Source organism: Cupressus sempervirens, chromosome 3 (assembly GCF_028749045.1).
Source record: "Cupressus sempervirens isolate cs-2001-9-10 chromosome 3, ASM2874904v1, whole genome shotgun sequence".
NCBI lineage: Eukaryota > Viridiplantae > Streptophyta > Pinopsida > Cupressales > Cupressaceae > Cupressus > Cupressus sempervirens.
In genome coordinates, this window is record NC_143120.1 from 307,966,029 (window position 1) to 307,984,803 (window position 18,775).

At 31.7% G+C, this 18,775-nt stretch overlaps 1 protein-coding gene across 1 annotated transcript in view; it reads right to left on the reverse strand.

The window, feature by feature from the left end:
- Positions 1 to 9,574: 9,574 nt before the first annotated feature.
- The window catches only part of LOC149566208 (uncharacterized), a 46,535-nt gene continuing 37,334 nt past the window's right edge, over positions 9,575 to 18,775 (reverse strand). The window contains exons 11-17 of the mRNA XM_089816439.1: positions 12,776 to 12,924; positions 11,702 to 11,755; positions 11,501 to 11,599; positions 10,913 to 11,012; positions 10,782 to 10,823; positions 10,639 to 10,695; positions 9,575 to 10,071 (exon numbers count right to left, since the gene is read on the reverse strand). Coding sequence (XP_089672565.1) covers positions 9,580 to 10,071; positions 10,639 to 10,695; positions 10,782 to 10,823; positions 10,913 to 11,012; positions 11,501 to 11,599; positions 11,702 to 11,755; positions 12,776 to 12,924 — 993 coding nt within the window. The 3' untranslated portion in view covers positions 9,575 to 9,579. The remainder of the gene's footprint in view (positions 10,072 to 10,638; positions 10,696 to 10,781; positions 10,824 to 10,912; positions 11,013 to 11,500; positions 11,600 to 11,701; positions 11,756 to 12,775; positions 12,925 to 18,775) is intronic.

The window sequence follows — 18,775 nt, forward strand, 5'->3', positions numbered from 1 at the left end:
TCTTTATATTAAGTGAAATTGACACAAAATGACCTAATCTATATTGCATTATTTTTCCAAATGGTATATCTTCATTCCTTTCCAACAAACAATGCATAGAAAATATTATTAGAAACCCATGCATAATAGCACTATATCTTCATCAATGGTTCATTTCAAAGAAGTAATTGAGAAAGTCTTGTGCATAGTTAACTAATATGAATGGAAGTGTTGAGGATGTGTACATATCTAGATGGATTTATTTGGCCAAAAAATATGCCAAACATGTATATGCCAATTATGAATTAAACCCTAACGAAGTAAATAGAACAAGAACATTCTTTGACTAATATGTCACAACTTGGAACCCTCAATCCAACTCTGAAATAGGAAACATGATACACGAATTCCAAATAGATGCTACATGCCTATTAAAGACATCTCAAGTATTTTCTATGATTCCTCATATTAATTATGGAGATCTTGTTAATCATGTATAGAGACACATAAAATGTATTGATAGACTTGCCTATGTGAAAATGGGATGCATAAGGAATGTAGATATAAATATCTTTGGAAAATACTTGAAGAATTAAAATTAGTTTATGATGACTCTAGACATAAATCCTTTGAACTATTTGGAAATGATGATAGGTTGAACATCCATAACTCACATATTTTCTTCATGTGAAGAAAAAATATAGATTTCCAAGCTATCACCTCACAACATCTTGTTCTTAGATACAATATTTCCAAGTATGCGTCTGAAGATGAGAAAAATATAAAATTTGTGTTGATGTTGGCCAAAATAATTTTTTTTGAAATCCTACAAGATCATGTCATCAAAGAATACCAAAATTTCATGGCCCAACTTGTTGCTGAGAGAGATATTAGTGCACAATCTAACTTTTCACGTGCTATAAAAATTGCCTCTCATTACTTACATTTCCAATTTATATGATTGAATTTTTCACTACCTAAGGCACACAATCCATAGGAATGAGATACAATCTAGCTACATATAACCCTACTTGCAACATCTAACTCACTTAGAACTATTTACTCTAATTGAATCAACAAGATCTTACATGTATGTTTCTAGTCGCAAAGGATGCAAATGACATTGTTAAAAAGATAGAGCAATAGTCCAAGTTTTTCCTCCTTCTTTTTTTAATTCTAAAAGAAAATTATGATAATTTTGAGACATTCTATTGGAGAAAACTTCTTTTGTACAAATTTTTTTTAGAAATAGATTGAGATGTTGATTTAACCAAAGAAGAAATCATTAGTAACTAGAAGCAATTGATTACATAAACTATAATGTATATCATGCTTACCGTATAGATCAAAATGAAGTTCCCTTTCAAGATAAAAATGGTTCTAATACTGATATGGATAGACTCAACATTATACCAATGAATAAGCAAGATTTATTATACCAAATAGGTCTTACTAATAGTTTTAACTTAGATGAACTTGACCTTTTGGGAAAGTGTAATTTTGAAAAAAATGAAAAATGGAAAAAATACAATGTTCCTTATTAGTTGCATAAAATCACAATTCAATTTGTCCATGTAGGACCAAGTTTTCTCAAAAACATATTTAGTCCATCACTAATCTTTGCAACTAATTTTGAAAAAAATGAAAAATGGAAAAAATACAATGTTCCTTATTAGTTGCATAAAATCACAATTCAATTTGTCCACGTAGGACCAAGTTTTCTCAACAACATATTTAGTCCATCACTAATCTTTGCAACTAAAACTAGATAGTTTATCATCTCAAAAAAAAAATCCCTTTTTGTCACCAAGGGTTGCTCCATAGATAATTGTGCAACACAACCTTTGTACATGGTCATACAAGGAACAATGGAACTAACAAATCATATATAATTAATTGCATAAGAAATTTACTTCAGACCTGCACACTAGAAAGAGTAAACACAATCCTTGTTCTCACTCAAACTAGAATCATAACATTTAATATGGAAGTATCAACCATAGATGCAACACTCAAGATTCCAATTAGAGAAATAAAACTACTACAAGGAAAAACATTGACAATATTCAAAGGAGCCATCAAAACTATACAATACATTCTCATTGATGAGATGAGCTTTATACATAGGACCAAAATTGCTATTATAAATATGATAGTCAATTATGTGAAGTAATACCATGTTAATAACACTTTATTTTTTGTAGCATTTCCATTATTCTAATAGGAAACCTTGCCTGAATCCCACATGGTATGGATAAAACTATCTATGAATCACACAAGCATGCAATAAATATTTAGCACATATTTAGTATTGTTGTAATATTGTATACAATTTTTTAATAGGAGGGTGATGATCTGATTCAAATTAAAAAAAATTCAAGCATTAGAAAATGATGTAAGAGCATCTTGGGTTGCCTTGCTATCCTTCTCATTTCTTTTCATTCTTCCCCTTGGTATCGAGTTGCAGCTATTATTGAGCTCCATTAATTGTTGAGTTGTATTTGTTGCCGAGTTCAATATTGGTCACTCATGAAATGATGACCAAGTTTTGTTGCTGTCGATTTCCTTCATATGTCAAGTGAACCTATTTTTTTTTTATGCTCAGTTCCTTCTTTGACTGAGTTTGTCTATGATTGGTTCCTAGTGTGAGCTAACTTATGTATTTAATTTGGATCATGAATTTAATGCAAGGATATTGTCTTGGGATGTGTGCATACCATTTTAAGGTTGGCCTTCTATTATGTAATGATCTAGAATCTCCTATAATCCATTTTAGCATGTATAAGAAGGGAAAGATCCTTTGAGTGTAAGTACTCTGGAAAATCTAAAAGTGGTAATAGAAATATTATTGTACAAGGTGAATTTGTGAATCCTCAGAGTAACCCTAAGGTTGGAGAGAACTTGATGATGAGAAGAACTCTATGTAGTGAGGAAGTTGACAACAAACATGTTCTAAGAAGAAGTCTTTTCAAGACCAAATATAATATGGTTGGAAAGTGTTGTAAGATGACCATTGACAGTGGAAGTTCAAAACATTTGGCATAGAGAAGATAGTTACAAAGTTTCAGTTGCAAAGGTTAAAGCACCTTAAACCCTAGCATGTTTCATGGATAAAATATGAGCATAAGTTGTTGGTAAGTGAGCAATGCATTGTGAAATTCACGATTGTATATTACTTTGATGAAGTTTTGTGTGATATTATACTTATGGATTTTTGCCACATTCTGTTGGTTAGACCTTCAAAATGTGATAGATATGTTGTGTATGATAAGAGATTGAAACAATATACTATTTAGATGAATGGAGTTAAGAATACATTAATGCCTTTGACTAATTCTCCTAATGAGATAAATTGTACTACTATTAGAATTTGTATGGTTAGTGGGAAACAATTTGAGAAAGAAATGAAGAAGAACCCCATCTATTTTTTATGATCTATAGAGAACTGAGTTGTGCTAACAATAGTCGAGTGCTAGAAAATAGTGATGGCCAAGTAATAGAGAGTAATAGAGGTTGAAGGACAAAACAAGTTGATAGTGTTAGCTGAGTACCAATAGAAATTTGAGAGTTACTGAATAGATATAAGGAGATTATTGTAGAAGATATACCTGATGTTTTACCACTAGTTAGGAGCATAAGTCATTGTATGGATCTAATTCCAAGAGTTGGTTTGCAAAATAAAGCACCATATATATTGACACCTACTAAGAATGAAGAACTTGACAGACAAGTATAGGATTTTTTGTAGAAAGGTTTGATTAGAGAAATTTTGATTCCATATGTTGTACCTATTATATTGGCACCTAAGAAGAATGGAGAATGGAGAATGTGTAATGATTCCAAGGCTATTAACAAGATAATAGTAAAATATAGGTTTCCTATGTCGAGGATGGATGACATAATGGATTGTTTGAGTGGAGCCAAATATTTTACCAAGATTGATTTGAAGAGTGGTTATCATCAAATTAGAATAAGAGAAGATGATGAATAAAAGAATACTTTTAAGAAAAAACATGGTTTGTATGAGTGGTTGGTTAAATGCCTTTTGGTTTGACTAATGCACCAATTACTTTCATGAGCCTAATGAATGAGGTTCTAAAGATATTCTTAGGTAATTTTATGATTATTTATTTGGATCATATTCTGATATTCACTAAGACTAAGGAAGAACATCTTGAACATTTTAGACAAGCATTACACATATTGAAGGAGGAGAAATCGTTGATTAATTTTAATAAATGTTCATTCATGCAAGACGATATTGTGTATTTGGGATTTTTTATTTTAGCCAAGTGTTTGAGGATGGATCTTGAGAAGGCCACAGTAATCCTTGAGTGGCCTAAACCTAAGAATGTGGGTGAAGTAAGATCATTTCATGGGTTGGCTAGATTCTACAAAAAGTTTATAAAGAATTTTAGTTATGTTTGTAATGTTATGGTTGAGACTGCTAGAGGAGATCAAAAGGATTTCAAGTGGACACATGGAGCTAACCAAAGTTTTGAGACTTTGAAACAAAAGGTTGTTGAGTTACATGTATTGGCTTTACTTGATTTCAATAAGGTATTTCAAGTTAAATGTGATGCAAGTAGCAATGCAATAGGACTTATGTTGAGTCAAGAATGTAAACATGTTACTTTCTTTAGTGATAAGTTGAATGATGTTAAAAAATTTAATATTTTGTGTATGATAAAGAGTTTTATGCTATTGTTAAATTCTTGAAGAAATGGAGACATTATTTGATCCCTAAGGAGTCTGTGTTTTCTATTGACCATAAAGCTTTACAATATTGGGAAGTCAACATACGTTGAATCAGAGATGTATATGAAGTGGGTTGAATACTTGTAGAGTCTTACATTTGTGATAAATAATAAGAGTGGAGTTACTAAGTTGCAAATGCATTGAGTAGAAGAAATTGTGTGTTGACCAAGATGAAGATTGAAGTTCTTGATTTTGATGAAATGAAGGATTTTTATGATACTAACCCTAATTTTTCTAAGGCACAGAGAGGGTGCAAAGCATAAAACCTATTAGATCAACCAAGTAAGTATGAAGATTATTTTATTCAAGAAGGTATGTTGTTCAAAGGGGTTCAATTGTGTATACCAAGAAGTTCTATGAGAGTAAATTTGATTAAGGATGCGCATTGTGGTGGATTAGTTGGACACTTTGGTATTGATAAGACCTTAAGTTTTCGTCATGATAAGTTTTATTAGTCACAAATTTATAAGGATGTTTAGAAGTTTGTAAGGAGTTGTAGTGCATGTTGCATGTTGTAGAGCTTTTCTTCAAAGAGGTTCTTAAATTGCATGGACTACCAAGAAGTATTATCTCTGACAAAGACTAAAAGTTTATTTGTAATTTATGGAGGACTTTGTGGAAGAACATAGGTACTGAGATGAAGTTTAGTTCTACATTCCATGGAAAGACAAAGGTTGTGAATAAGGGATTGGGTAATTTTTTGAGATGTTTAGTTGGAGATAAGTCAAGTAATTGGGATATGGTATTGGCACAAGCTGAGTTTTCGTATAATAATTTTGTGAATAGGAATACTAGAAAAACACCTTTTCAAATTGTTAGTGGAATGCATCTTAGAGGAGTATTAGATTTGAGAGATATTGTTGGCAAAAAGAAGAGAAGTATTGAAGCATAAGTATTTTTTGATTTTATGAAATATTTGCATGAGGAAGTAAAGTTGAAGTTGGAAAAAAGTAATTAGATTTATAAGGAGAATATTGATAAGTCTAGAAGACATCATTTTTTTGAAATTGATGATGAGGTTATTGTTCATTTGAAGAAAGGTATATTTCTTGTTGGTACATATAGTAATTTGAAGATGAAAAAGTTTGGACCTTGTAAGATCTTGAGGAATTTTGATAGTGGTAATGCTTATGAAGTTGAGTTGCCCAATGACATGGATATATCTCTTATATTCAATGTTACTAATTTATATGAGTATCACGAGTCAAAAGATGAAGTTGGTGCACCAAGTGATTATCCTAAGAAGCATATTGAAGAGGTTGAACAGATATGAAGCAAAGAGTTGGCAAGAGGAAAATATAAAATAGTTACTATTCAAATATTTGGTGAAGTAGAAGAACATACCAGTTGAAGATCATACATGGGTTTCATAATTTGAGTTGGACTCAGCTCAGGTTGTGACACTTGCATGATTCAGGATAATCATTTCTTTCAACTCTAGTTGTCTAACGTAGGAGCATCCTAGGTTTTCTTGCTATCATGCTCATCTAATTTGTTTATTCTACCTACTAGTGTCGAGTTTCAGTTATTTCTAAGCTCTAGTGGTTTTCAAGTCGTAATTGTTGCTAAGTTCAATATTGGTTGAGATCCTAGTATTGGCTGAGTGTAGTGAGGATTGAGTTGTATTGTTCCTGAATTCCTTCATGTGCTAGGAAAAAATGATGTTTGTTGATGCTCAATTCATTCTTTGATTGAGTTTCTCTATGATTGGTTCCTAGTGTGAGTTGACTTATATATTTAATTTGGATCATAAATTTTATGTAAGGATCTTGTCTTAGGATGTGTGTAAATTATTTTGAGTTTGGTCTTCTATTATGTAATGATCTAGAATTCTCTTGTAAGCCATTTTGGAAAGTATAAGTAGGGGTGTATAGGTTTAGGTGAGAGAGAGAGAGAGAGAGAGAGAGAGAGAGAGGAATCACTTAGAAGAATTAGAATCAAGGATCTATGGATCGAGATTTGAGTCTATAATTCATGATCTTGTTGGTCATAACCTAGAAGGCTTCACAACTAGGCATTTATGAGGATAATGTGATGAATCAATAAAGATATTATTGTTCCTTCACTCCTTGGTGATTCTCTTTGTGTTATTGTTTTCATTGTGTTTACTTAGCGAAGTGATTGGATAGCTAGGTTTTCCTTTGGCCCTAATTTCCCATCATCATTGTGTTAGAAAACACGCATAACATAGAACCAACAAAACATGATTGGTAGTTTTTAATGATGCGCACACACACACACACACACACACACACACACACACACACACACAAGAAACTAACTATTATTGAACAAAAAAAGTTTGAGGAAGTTTAATACATTCATTTTCTATCAATGAACAAGTATGAATACATAATTAGAAAAGGCTAAAATAGCTACATGTACCTATTGCACTCTATGTTGCACTCAATACACAATGTCAATCTATAGAATTTGATGACCAAATTTCACAAGAAACCTTATTATATAGATTTCAAAGTGTTATGCTCATCATAAATCTATGGATAGAAGTTGGCCTTGTCAATGGATCTCTTAGAGAAGTCATGGATATTGAATATCCATTTCAATATAAGCCCCCACAAATCCCAACATTTGTTATTGTTGAATTTGATGACTATTGTGGTCCACCTTTGGATGAATGACATCCAAGAATTATTCCAATATAACCCATAACACGAGGCAAACACACATAACTTCCACTAGCTAATGCATGGGCCACCATTGTACACAAATTGCTAGGGCTTACCCTTTATAGAGCTACCATTGATATAAGTAAAATTGAAAGATAGGGCTAGACCTTTACATCGGTCTAAAGAGTCAAATTCATACAATCCATTGAACTTGCCTTCTCTTTTAATTTATGTTGCAAAATGAGAAAGAACTCTTAAAACATTATTAGAAAGAAAGAAGAGGCTTGCCTATAGTTTCTCTCACATGTTTCTCATGTATGTGAGGCTTCTTGCACACCCTCTTTTATAGTTCTACTATTCATGTCTTCCCTTTCTTTCATTGCAACTATATTTGTATTGCTAACCATTTATAATTTTTACTTTCTACAAGTTCTCCTCCCTGATGAAGAATTAGAAGCGAGATAAAGTCATTGTGTTTCAATAATTTCAATGATACATTTTTTCAGAAATCCAAAAAAAGCAATTGTCCTTGAATACTCTACTATTAATTCATCCTTAAGTGGATGTTGTTGTGTGCAATACTACCTTCTACAAAAAGAAAACATTTGTGTAAATGACACTTAATACACTTCTATTTTGCAAAGGTTCAAATATAATTTTAGGTTAACATGCAGATAAATAATTTGTGTAGTGTTACAAATTGAATAATTTTTTAAGAGTGGCACTTCACTCTTTAAATCTCAAAGTACATGCTTTACATTTGACTATATTTCCTCTCCTTCAAGTATCAAGTTGTATCTATGGAAGTTTTCACTTGCTTCGATTTGTAGCCTAGAGTATTTTTATGTGGCTTTACTTTTCTATACTTTAAATTATAGTAAGTACTATGTAAGGAAATGTTTATCTCCTTCTAGGGCTTATTGTATTTTGTAGCCCACATCTACTATTCCTAGGTTCTAATGATGGAATATGTAAAAAATAATGTACTCAATATGTAGTTATTTCAATCCAATGACATGCAAACAATTATACTTTCTTTGTGCAAAGTTAATTTTCATCTATCGTTGTTCAAAAAGAAACCACAATTTCCTTTTTTGTTTCTAGTATATCTATTATGAATTTTTTACAAATATAACATTTTCTAATGTAATAGATTTAATTGAAATGCTCCACTATTTTCAAATTATACCTTCAAAATATGCAGTTAGTCTAAACTTCAACTTCAATTCATCCAAAGTGAATGTTAATAACTACAAGCTGCCCTTCCACAATGACACATTTTTGGAATATTGCTTTCCACAAATGCTAGTTATTTATTAAAATAATAAAATGGTTGTACTAAGATATTTGCTTAAATGATCTTGTACCAAATAAAATTTGGTGAAGGATCACCATAGTGAGAAATAGAGCATTAAGATGTGGTAACAACAAAATACATGCCATGCAATTGTAGTTGTGAAGTTTTAGGTCGAGGACATGATTATGACTAGACGGGATAGGAAAACTACCACGATGACTGCAGGAGAAAGGAAATGCTTCACTGTCGTACAAAAATATATGAATGACATGTATTTAGGTTGCAGGCACACTCAATATACTTTAGAAGTGGACCCAAAAAGTATCATATGTCCTTACTTTGCAGCACTACAAGTTAAACCATATGACTGTATTTAGGATTCATATTGGCTGGGACATCCTCTGATAGAATGAAAGAATATATATCTGAAAGACTTCAAATCATTGCTTTCCTTAGTATGTGACACGGCATACAAATAATGCATAATGTACAAGATACTACAGGTTGTTTTTGTTATGGCGATACATGCTATCTCTTCATAATTTTACATAATTTTTTCATAAATAAATATGCTACGTTCGGTGTGAAGAATTTAAAGAATAATTTTTATGAAATATAAATATAATTTCTTGTTTAATGGTTGTGGTTTATTTAGTTGAGTATGACTAGTTAGAATAAAGGTATGTGATGTTAGACTATTTATCAGAGTCAAACTCTTCAAAATACATTCAGATTAAGATTTGTCTTTCGATAACTTTGATAGAGCATATTATTAACTTATTAGTTAAAAGTGATTAACTTATATTTGAATTTATTTGAATATATTTAATCAATCATAATAAATTAAATTCAAATAATTGAACTTGAAGAAAGCTGTAATATTATTGGTAAAGAAACCTGCCATGAGAAATTTCATTAAATGGTCCTGTATTTATTTAGTAGTATAGCATCCATATTCTCTTCCCCTGGCTGTTCCATGTAGGATGGAATGGCTGAAGAGTAAGGAGTTACAGAGGGAAGTGTGGAGAGTAGGGTTTGTAGACTTGACATTGAAGGGACCACTGTACCAGGAACACAATTGACTAGGGAATGTAGATCTTGTTGCTCATGAGAAGCTGTGTTCAGACTCTCATTACAAGCTTGAAAGCTGGAACCCTGATTGGATCCTCCTACTAAGTTCATATGTTGTGTAGGCCAGTAGTTTTCTTGGATATTTGAATCCTGGCATAACATTTTGTCTATATTACCTTTAGTTGTGCACATCGATTCCATTGAGGGAGCTTTGGCAAAAGAGTTTTGTGCCACAAATGCTTGAGAAGATGTGTGGGGTAGGAGAACTCCAGGAATGGCATGTAAGTAGTAGAACTCTCTTTGAAGAAGAGCCACATACTCAAAGTCCTCTTTGACCTGCAAAATTATTATAAATAATATTACATATATTTGAAGAAAAACAATATATGAAAAATGTGATATTATTAGAACCTATTTGTAGCAAAAGGTTGAAACATAAAACTCTAGAAACAAATATAAGATTATTAGATAGGTAAAGTAGTAGTAGAGAAGCTACGAACTTTGTATTTTATATTTTTTGAAACACAAAATCCTAGAAACAAATATAAGATTATTAGATAGGTAAAGTAGTAGTAGAGAAGCTACAAATTTGATATTTTATATTTTTTTTTCATAAGTTGAAGAAAAAATGACTATGAATAACTAAATTTATGATTACCATAGAAAAATACAAGTTTAAGAAAAAGATGACTAACTATTTCCTTTGTATAAATGACTAAAGTCATGACTACAAAGCCACTGCCATAAAAATCATAAAGAACAAGTAGCAAGTGGGGCATGAAGATTCGATCATCAAACTTGTCCTTACATCAGTGAGATCCGGGGCCATAGCATAACAAAATTTATTCAAGTATATAATATGATTAAAAAAATACAAAATGCACTTGAGCAATATACTGTCACCTTTAAGGTGGAACCCAACTGGAGGAGTCCTTCCCTTACAGCAACCAGAGCTATAGTCTGTAAAATTTCTCAAGAGTCATCTCTACTTGTTTATGATAAGTTCCATGGCAATTATACTTAAGACTGCAAGTTTAATCAACTACCTGAATGCCTGAATGGAACTGTGCCTCCCATGTTCTTGGATGCTATCAGGATCACAATGAAGTAAAGTTACTAAACATAAAAGGTCAGAGTAGAAGGCATTAAGTTTTCTAAATAGTAAAATACAACTTACAGAATATGCAGATTTTCTTAGAACATTGATTTCAGGATCGACTGATTGGCCCCTGAATATCCATTTATGACCCTGACTGGCTGAAATTTTGCCCATTATACTTTGCTCCAAAATGCAAAATCCGTTAGATACAGAAATCTCTATAAGTACAGTTTATTTCTAGATCCTGAAATATGTGGTCCCCCCTTTTAAAATATAAAAATCTGATGTACTACTCCAATGGAAGCTGATTACTTAACTATACTTTCTTTCCCTTGTTCAAACAGCATTAACAAGTGTAACAGGTATGGTCTCTCATTTTTCTAAAGAATAGAATCAAGGTTTAGATTTTAAAAGATCAGATTGAGCTTTCTATATGTAGATATAAAATGATTGTTTTAAATTCAACAGTGTTACTAAGTTAATGTTTTACAATAATCATTGATCCATTAACCCAAAAATAATATGTGGACCGAAAACTTTGAATTAAGAAACGATCTTATCTAGATAAGATTTTTACCATCGAAAACATTTCTATAGAAAGTAAATTTTATGAAAATTTGGTTCCTTCTAAGTCTCTATGATGGATACAATGTAAAATATGCTCACCCTTCTCCATAGTTGTAGATCTCGTGGGTCATCTTGAAGAACAGCTCAGGTTGCAAACCACAATTGAAGTCACAAAATCCATCTTCCCACACCAGCATCCTGACCAAGTAGAAACATAACCCCGAAGGTCCTAAAAGCTGTTACATTTAATTAGGTAGATTTGATAGAGAGAAACATGTAAATCTTGGATATGGGACTAACCAATTCCTTGAGTTTTCCCTGGATCTGTTACAAATCTGCTCTTCTGTATTCCATCTTGTGAAAAGAGAATGTTTCAATTTCTATAGTAATATACAATGATAAGATCATATTTCATCGTAATACAACTAGTTTAGGGTTACACAAAATTATAATATTGTTGTCAGAATTAAATTCTGTTTAAAAATTAATTTTAATGATTTATTTTCAATGAATAATAGTCTTTAAGAATTCATGTTTCATGAGAATGAATGGTACACTCGGCACTCATTGCATCTAGATGATGTTTCAAGAAATAAAGTATTGAAATTCAAGACCTTAACCACTGTAAACATTATTAAGATGCAATGAATACTTAGTATACCATTCATTCTTATGAAAAATAGAATTTTGCTGATCACTATTCACAAATATAAATCAATTATTGAATAAAAAACAATTCAATTAATTCTTAATAGCAATATCTATATTTTAAATTACCCTTTCCAGTAAACTCACAATATTAATAAACTTCTAAATTAACATCTTGAACTCTCTGAAAGTAACACCTAGTTCAAAAGATCTATCGTTATATTTCAACTAGTGATGATTATTTCAGCATATACTAATAATTTTAAAAAGATTAACGAATGCAGAATATTATCAATATGTAAAGGTTTATGTTTCAAGCTCGAGCCAGAATGAAAGATAGCCAAAACCCTCTTAGTCATTTGCTCTATCACTATATTGGTTAGAGGGTGATTACTGGAAATTTTCAACACCTTGCTCTCTGTTGTATTTTACCATTATGTTTCTCTATACATTAATACAACTACGATTCATCAAAGTAATATAGAAGAAATAATTAAAAATGATTTTATATTTTCAAAGTAATATAAAAGAAACAATTAAAATTGTTTTTATATTTCAAATATTAGGTCACTTGTATATAAGTCTATCAAAGTCTCAGTCTGAAGCACATAACTGTACTACAAATTTCAAATTTCGTGTACATACCTTACTTCTTAACATTTAAACTGAAAAAATTCTCCACCATCAACCCAACTCAGAAAATGATAACACAATAACAGTACTCACTCAGGTGGAGGGAAGATTCTAGGAAGGATCCTCCAAAAGACTGCATAAACCCAATGTGATTTCATACATATGCTCTGCAATGCGTGCTGCTGCTGTATGTGGGTGCCTAAGCGTATCTCTTTTTCCATCTCCATATGAACTCCTTCCAATTTTCAATAGATACAGAGTGAAGTTGGTAGTCCTATATATAGACATGGCCAATCTCTCTTCTCCAAAAGATCTCATTTCTTAGTGGAATCATAAATCACATTGAATTTCTCTCATGGAAGACGTGGGGTTACAAAATTCTACGTACAAGTGGGGTACTGTGAATAAAATTCAATTTAGATTGGACATTCAATGAACTCATGTCATCTCGTAAGTCTTTATACGGCAAAGGACAAAATTCATTTGAGAAGATATCCTTAATCTTTAGGACTTTAATAGGTGTCATGCACATATGACACATTCATAAAGAAATGTGATAAGAGGTGGTAAGTCCTATACTAAAATTTGTACTCTTAAAGGATCATTTAATGATCAAGTAGTGCTATTTCACGTGGAACTGATCTTGTTCTGAGATTATTTCATGTGGCAAAGCCTTTTTGATACCATTATCAATCCATTGTCTAATCCCACCTCAGCCCACCCAACACTTGGCAATCGCATGAAGTTAAGTGAAGTTGCCCACAACTCTTCAAAACGTATTCCTGTTCACTGGAAGCGATTGATCACAACTTGTGGAATAAAATATCTTCTGGAATAAAGTTTTAGCTACTATATGTTGTACTTATGATGTAAGTTTTCATTTTATATTGATACAGTATTCTTCCGTATTGAAGCAGATTTGAAGTTAACATTATTGAGGTCCTTACCCAATCAACTTTGTTCTTGATTTGGTGTTTGATCTGTCCTTCTAAGGTTGGTCTTTCCCCAAACATTTTTCAAATGATTTTCCTTCTCAAAAAAATATTTAAATATATCTTTTTCCAATGTACTACCTAAAAACATTCAAAGTCATGTACTCCCTAAAAACATTCAAAGTCATAATAATAAAAGGTACTTCAACATATAAGAGTGACTAGATGCATTCATTCATTTTTTATAAAAATATGTCATTTGCCAAATCTTCAACAATTTTCAAAGATATTATTACAAAGAGCATTATGTGAACAAATATGACATTGCATGAGCATGATAGTTAATAGATGACCTTGATGTGTGATATCAAATAATATTAAGAGTAAGCCAGAATATTTTTGTGTCTATTTTGTTATAACTATCAAAGCTTGGTCTATTTTTTGCATTGATGTCACTTAGTTTACGGAATTTTCAGTTTGTTATGAAAAAAGTTTTAAAGAATGGGTAAGCATATGTGTAGGGATTTCAATTGTTTTGTATAAATTAGGTTTGTATATACATACAATTTTTTCCTTTTTGTCACCTATACTTTCAAGTTACAATGACGCTAAAATAAATTGCAATTTAAACAAGTTTATTATTCCCCCTTTCTTTACCAAGATTGTATTCTTTGGATTGATTCTAAATCACTCCAAGAGGACAATTGGTGATTTCCAAGTAAAGTATCAAATCCTTATAATATGGGTCAAGGGCATACACTAGCTTAAAACTTACATCATGAATATCTTAGGTGCATTTGCTAAGTGGATTCTATTTCATTCCTAAAAAATCAGTTAAATATAACTTTATACAAGCTACTACCCAAAAAAATTCAAAGTCAATATAATTCATGTAAGTAGAAGATACAAGCTCGGTTGAATGCAATTATTTCATCCATTTTAACAAAAAAAAAAGTCATTTACTTAATTATAGGTTATTTCCAAAAATCTTATAGAGAGCATGACATGAACAAATATGGCATCACATTAACACGGTAGTTCTGAAATGAGCATGATATATGATGAGAAATATTATTGAGAGCGAGCCAAGTTTTCCCTATTCATTTAGAATAACTTCTTCATCTCACAATTATAACTTGGTAAATTTTGAAGATTTCTAAGTTGATTGTGAAATACCTTATATAAAAAACCTTATACATGTTTCAAGTGCCTTAAGAGCATAAGTATAGATGTATATAATTACAATACTTGTTTTCTTAACATCTGTATATTCAAGTTGCAATGGTGCTAAAATAAATTTCACTACAAACCATTTTATCGCCCCTCAATATCTCCACCAAGTTTATATTGATTTGACATATCATCAATATCTCCACCAATATATCTTTCATCTTAACTGGAAACTTCATGTTTTCCAATAAAATATTGCATAATTATACCATGGATCAACTTCTAAAGGATAAGAGGTATTTTCTATCTCAAAACTTACATCAAGAATGTATATCACATCCAAGTTTGTATCTACCACTAGTTTCGCTTCGTTGAAGCCTCCAACCAACTTTACAATTTTCACCTCTATGTGCATTGATTATTCTTGGATTTCATTTATTTATTATAATATTTTTGTAAGATGTTTCCTATTAAGTGAAGATTTCCTTTATATTTGCATGTAGTACATATGAAACAACCTTTTTTATATGATATGAGACCTAAATTTATACAAATTTGATAAGAGGAGAAACAATATAAGTGAAAACTAATGGAATTGGGGTAGTTAAAATTAATTAAGACATTGATCTATATATAGCATGGCTAGAGTGTTTGTAGAAGATAAACATGAGCATAGAGAGCTTACCCACCCTAGTGGCATTAGGACTTATAAGTTAGGTTCTTCAAGGAGCCAATTGATCATACTAAATACTTTTCTTAGCAATACTAGTTATCTTTATGATTCCTCGCCTCATCTCTAACATCTTAGAAGTAATGCATTTATACATGTATCTTGGGTTGTATTATTTATGTCATTGGTGATTGTCCCCAGTGATGAATTTTTATTTTTTTTTTGATGATTGAGTCTAATAAGGGTTGTATGTTTATAGCATTAGTTAATTTACCCAGTTGAAATTTATTTATTTTTCACTGGTGATTGTGCCCAATGAGAGTTTTTTTTCTATCACTTATGTTTATTCCCAATGGCATTTTGTACTTAATTCATAGATATGATGTTGATTGAAATTTTTTTTGTGATGTGCATGTTAAGTGCATACTTTGTGTATGAGATACGTTTAATCCTTCTCCCATTATTTTTTGCATTAGTTTATTTATGAACCTTGTGGCTGTATACTAGCATAGTAGAAGTAGACATAAGGGTACCATGATGTTGGGTGATGAAGAAACCAATGTTGAGGATTAAGGAACTTTAAAAGAGATCTAGTTGTGTGCTCATGTGGTATGAATTCCCTATTTTAATATTTACTTATTTTATTAAAATGTAAAAAATATATTGAATGATATGTGAGTCATATAAAATTTTCACTAAAATTTAATAATTTAACTTCTTTTAAGGATGGTTTTTATGTTCCCTACAATATTGTATCTATTTTATATGCATTGATGTTATAGTCAAGAACCCATGTCTAATATATGCTTTAAATTCTTTAACACTTTATCTTGAAATGAACTTGGACATCTTAATTTTGGGGTTAAAATGATCTTTTGTTAAATGACATGTTGGTTTCATTTGGTGTTGTAAGTCCTAAGTGGTTAGTAAGATCATAGGTATTCCTTCTCAAGAAAACTGACTCATTTCAATATGTTTTAGGTTCTCGTGAGTGTCCCTTGATAAAAAAAGAAGTGTGGAATCCACATCCAATTTTTCCATCTTAGGTAGGGAAGAATTGAAGCCTTGTTAAGGATACCATTCCCTTGTATATCTTTCAACATATGTGCATCTTGGGTGTCTTGTACTTAGAGAGATTGAATCGCTATTTGACCTTAGTCTTAGTGCCTTATAATGTTTCAAGGTCCAATTAGTGTTATAGAATCTCATGTTAGAATTGTTTAAAATAACTGAGGGGGGGGGGGGGGGTGAATCAGTTATTCAAGGTCCAAATGCCCTAGTAATACCTTTTTACTACTTTTAATGAATCCATATCCTTTTCATCTATTCAAACTTAAATCAATCATATAAGCAAGTTACAATAAATCAACATGCAAAGATAAACACTCAAGGTCAACACATGACACAATGATTTACGTGGAAACCCAATTTGGGAAAAACCACCAGTAACATGCTACTTGATTCTACTCTTTTGAAGTGATGCCATGTTAAAAGCCTGCCTTGTTAAAGGCTTACAACACACTGTTAAATGTGACCTTGTTAGAGGATTTCACCAAACTGTTAGGAATGGGCCTGGTTAAAGGTCTTTAGAACATTCACTTGGAATGTCACCCTGTTAAAGGATTTTTCTAATGGCTGTTAAACCAACCTAAGTCCATAGGATTTAGACTTATAGTTACAATTGCTAGAAAGTAACAATAATGGTCTTTTGATCTGATATAACTTACAACATACTTTGCAGATTTCAGATCACACTTTCAGTTCAATCCTTATGCTTGGCTTTAATCTCTTTAGCTCTGACGGCTTGTCTTCCTCTAAAGCTTCGTCTTCTTGAGTCTTCTCACTCATTCTGCCAATGCAATCATCTTTGTGGTCGTCTATACAAATAGAATTTCTGTGCTATCTTCTCCTAGTCACATTCTTCAGCATTTCATGCTTTTATGCTTGACCACTATCTCCTTTCCTTATGTCCCCTCTCGCTCTCTCTCACCTTTTTTTATTAACTTATGTCTTCTTATATAGAAGTTTGATTTGCCTTTACCGCTCAATTTTCCCTCTTCAATTTTAGGGTTTCAAAATTGATTAGGTAGGATACAATGTATCTACCCCATATCTTGTTTTCTTGAAACTTTTCCAGTTGTATCTTAAAAACGTTCTACATGGTGTTCTATGCCACCAACTCATCATTCTTATCTTTCTTTTAATTCACAAATTTCTAGATAACAACCTTGTCGGCTTAGATCTGGCGAATCTTCGATTTCCTAAATAATGTAGCAACTCGGCATTATTGACTTACTGGTACTCGACACCTCTGTGTTACTCGGCACCTATACTAGCTCGGCACTTGAACTTGCTTGGCATTGAACTTGCTCGGCACTTGAACCTACTCGGCACTTGGACTTACTCGGCACTTGAACTCACTTGGCACTTGAACTTACTCGGCACTTGAAGTTTACTCAGCATTAACTAGAACTTGCTCGGCTCTTACTAGCTTGCCCGGCTCCTTCTCTCTAATGAACTTAGTTTGAGCTTCACAAAAGACTTGGTTAAAACCTTAAATCTTTGATATGTTTCAGTGTGCCCATTCTTTGTAGTATGTCATCAAATACATTCTTTCATCAATGGCTTAGTTGATCCTTGTACTTCATTCCAACATCATAACTTCAACCTTTCTCTAGGTATTTTAGTTACATCTTATTAATTGCCTCCACCTTGACAATCAACTAATTGATAGTATTTGGATCACTAAAGCAATCGTCATCCCTGCAAGTAGCAAGTTTGACATCAATGACAAAACAATGATTGAGGACATTCTTTACTAGTTCCATATTTTATTCCAGCAATCTCCCTCAACTTTTCTTATAATTATTTCAATCATTTCCAACATCTCATAGGTAGTCGAGCTTGGTTCTTGGAATGTCTTGGAAACTAATTGTTATTTGCTTGTGTCATTGGCAACTAAGCCTTAAAATGATTGTATCTTTAGTTTAGATTATTTATATTGGAGCCCAATAAATATGAATGTTACTATTTTTCTTGGGTACTAGTATCCTAGGTGCTCTTATCTTGTCTATATGTTGTATTTTTCCACTAGGCTCCTTGAAACCCTCAAAAAGATTGATTATTTTATCATTAATGGATTTTAATATAATGAAAAATGATCAAGGTTAAACAGTATGGTTTAATTTTCTTGCACTTTTGTGTCTCATATACTAAGGATGGTAGTTTTGTGACAATGTCATAATTATGCAATTATAAAACTTTTGGATATTGTATTTTACAAGATTTATTCCTCTTGATACAATCCATGTTCATATGATG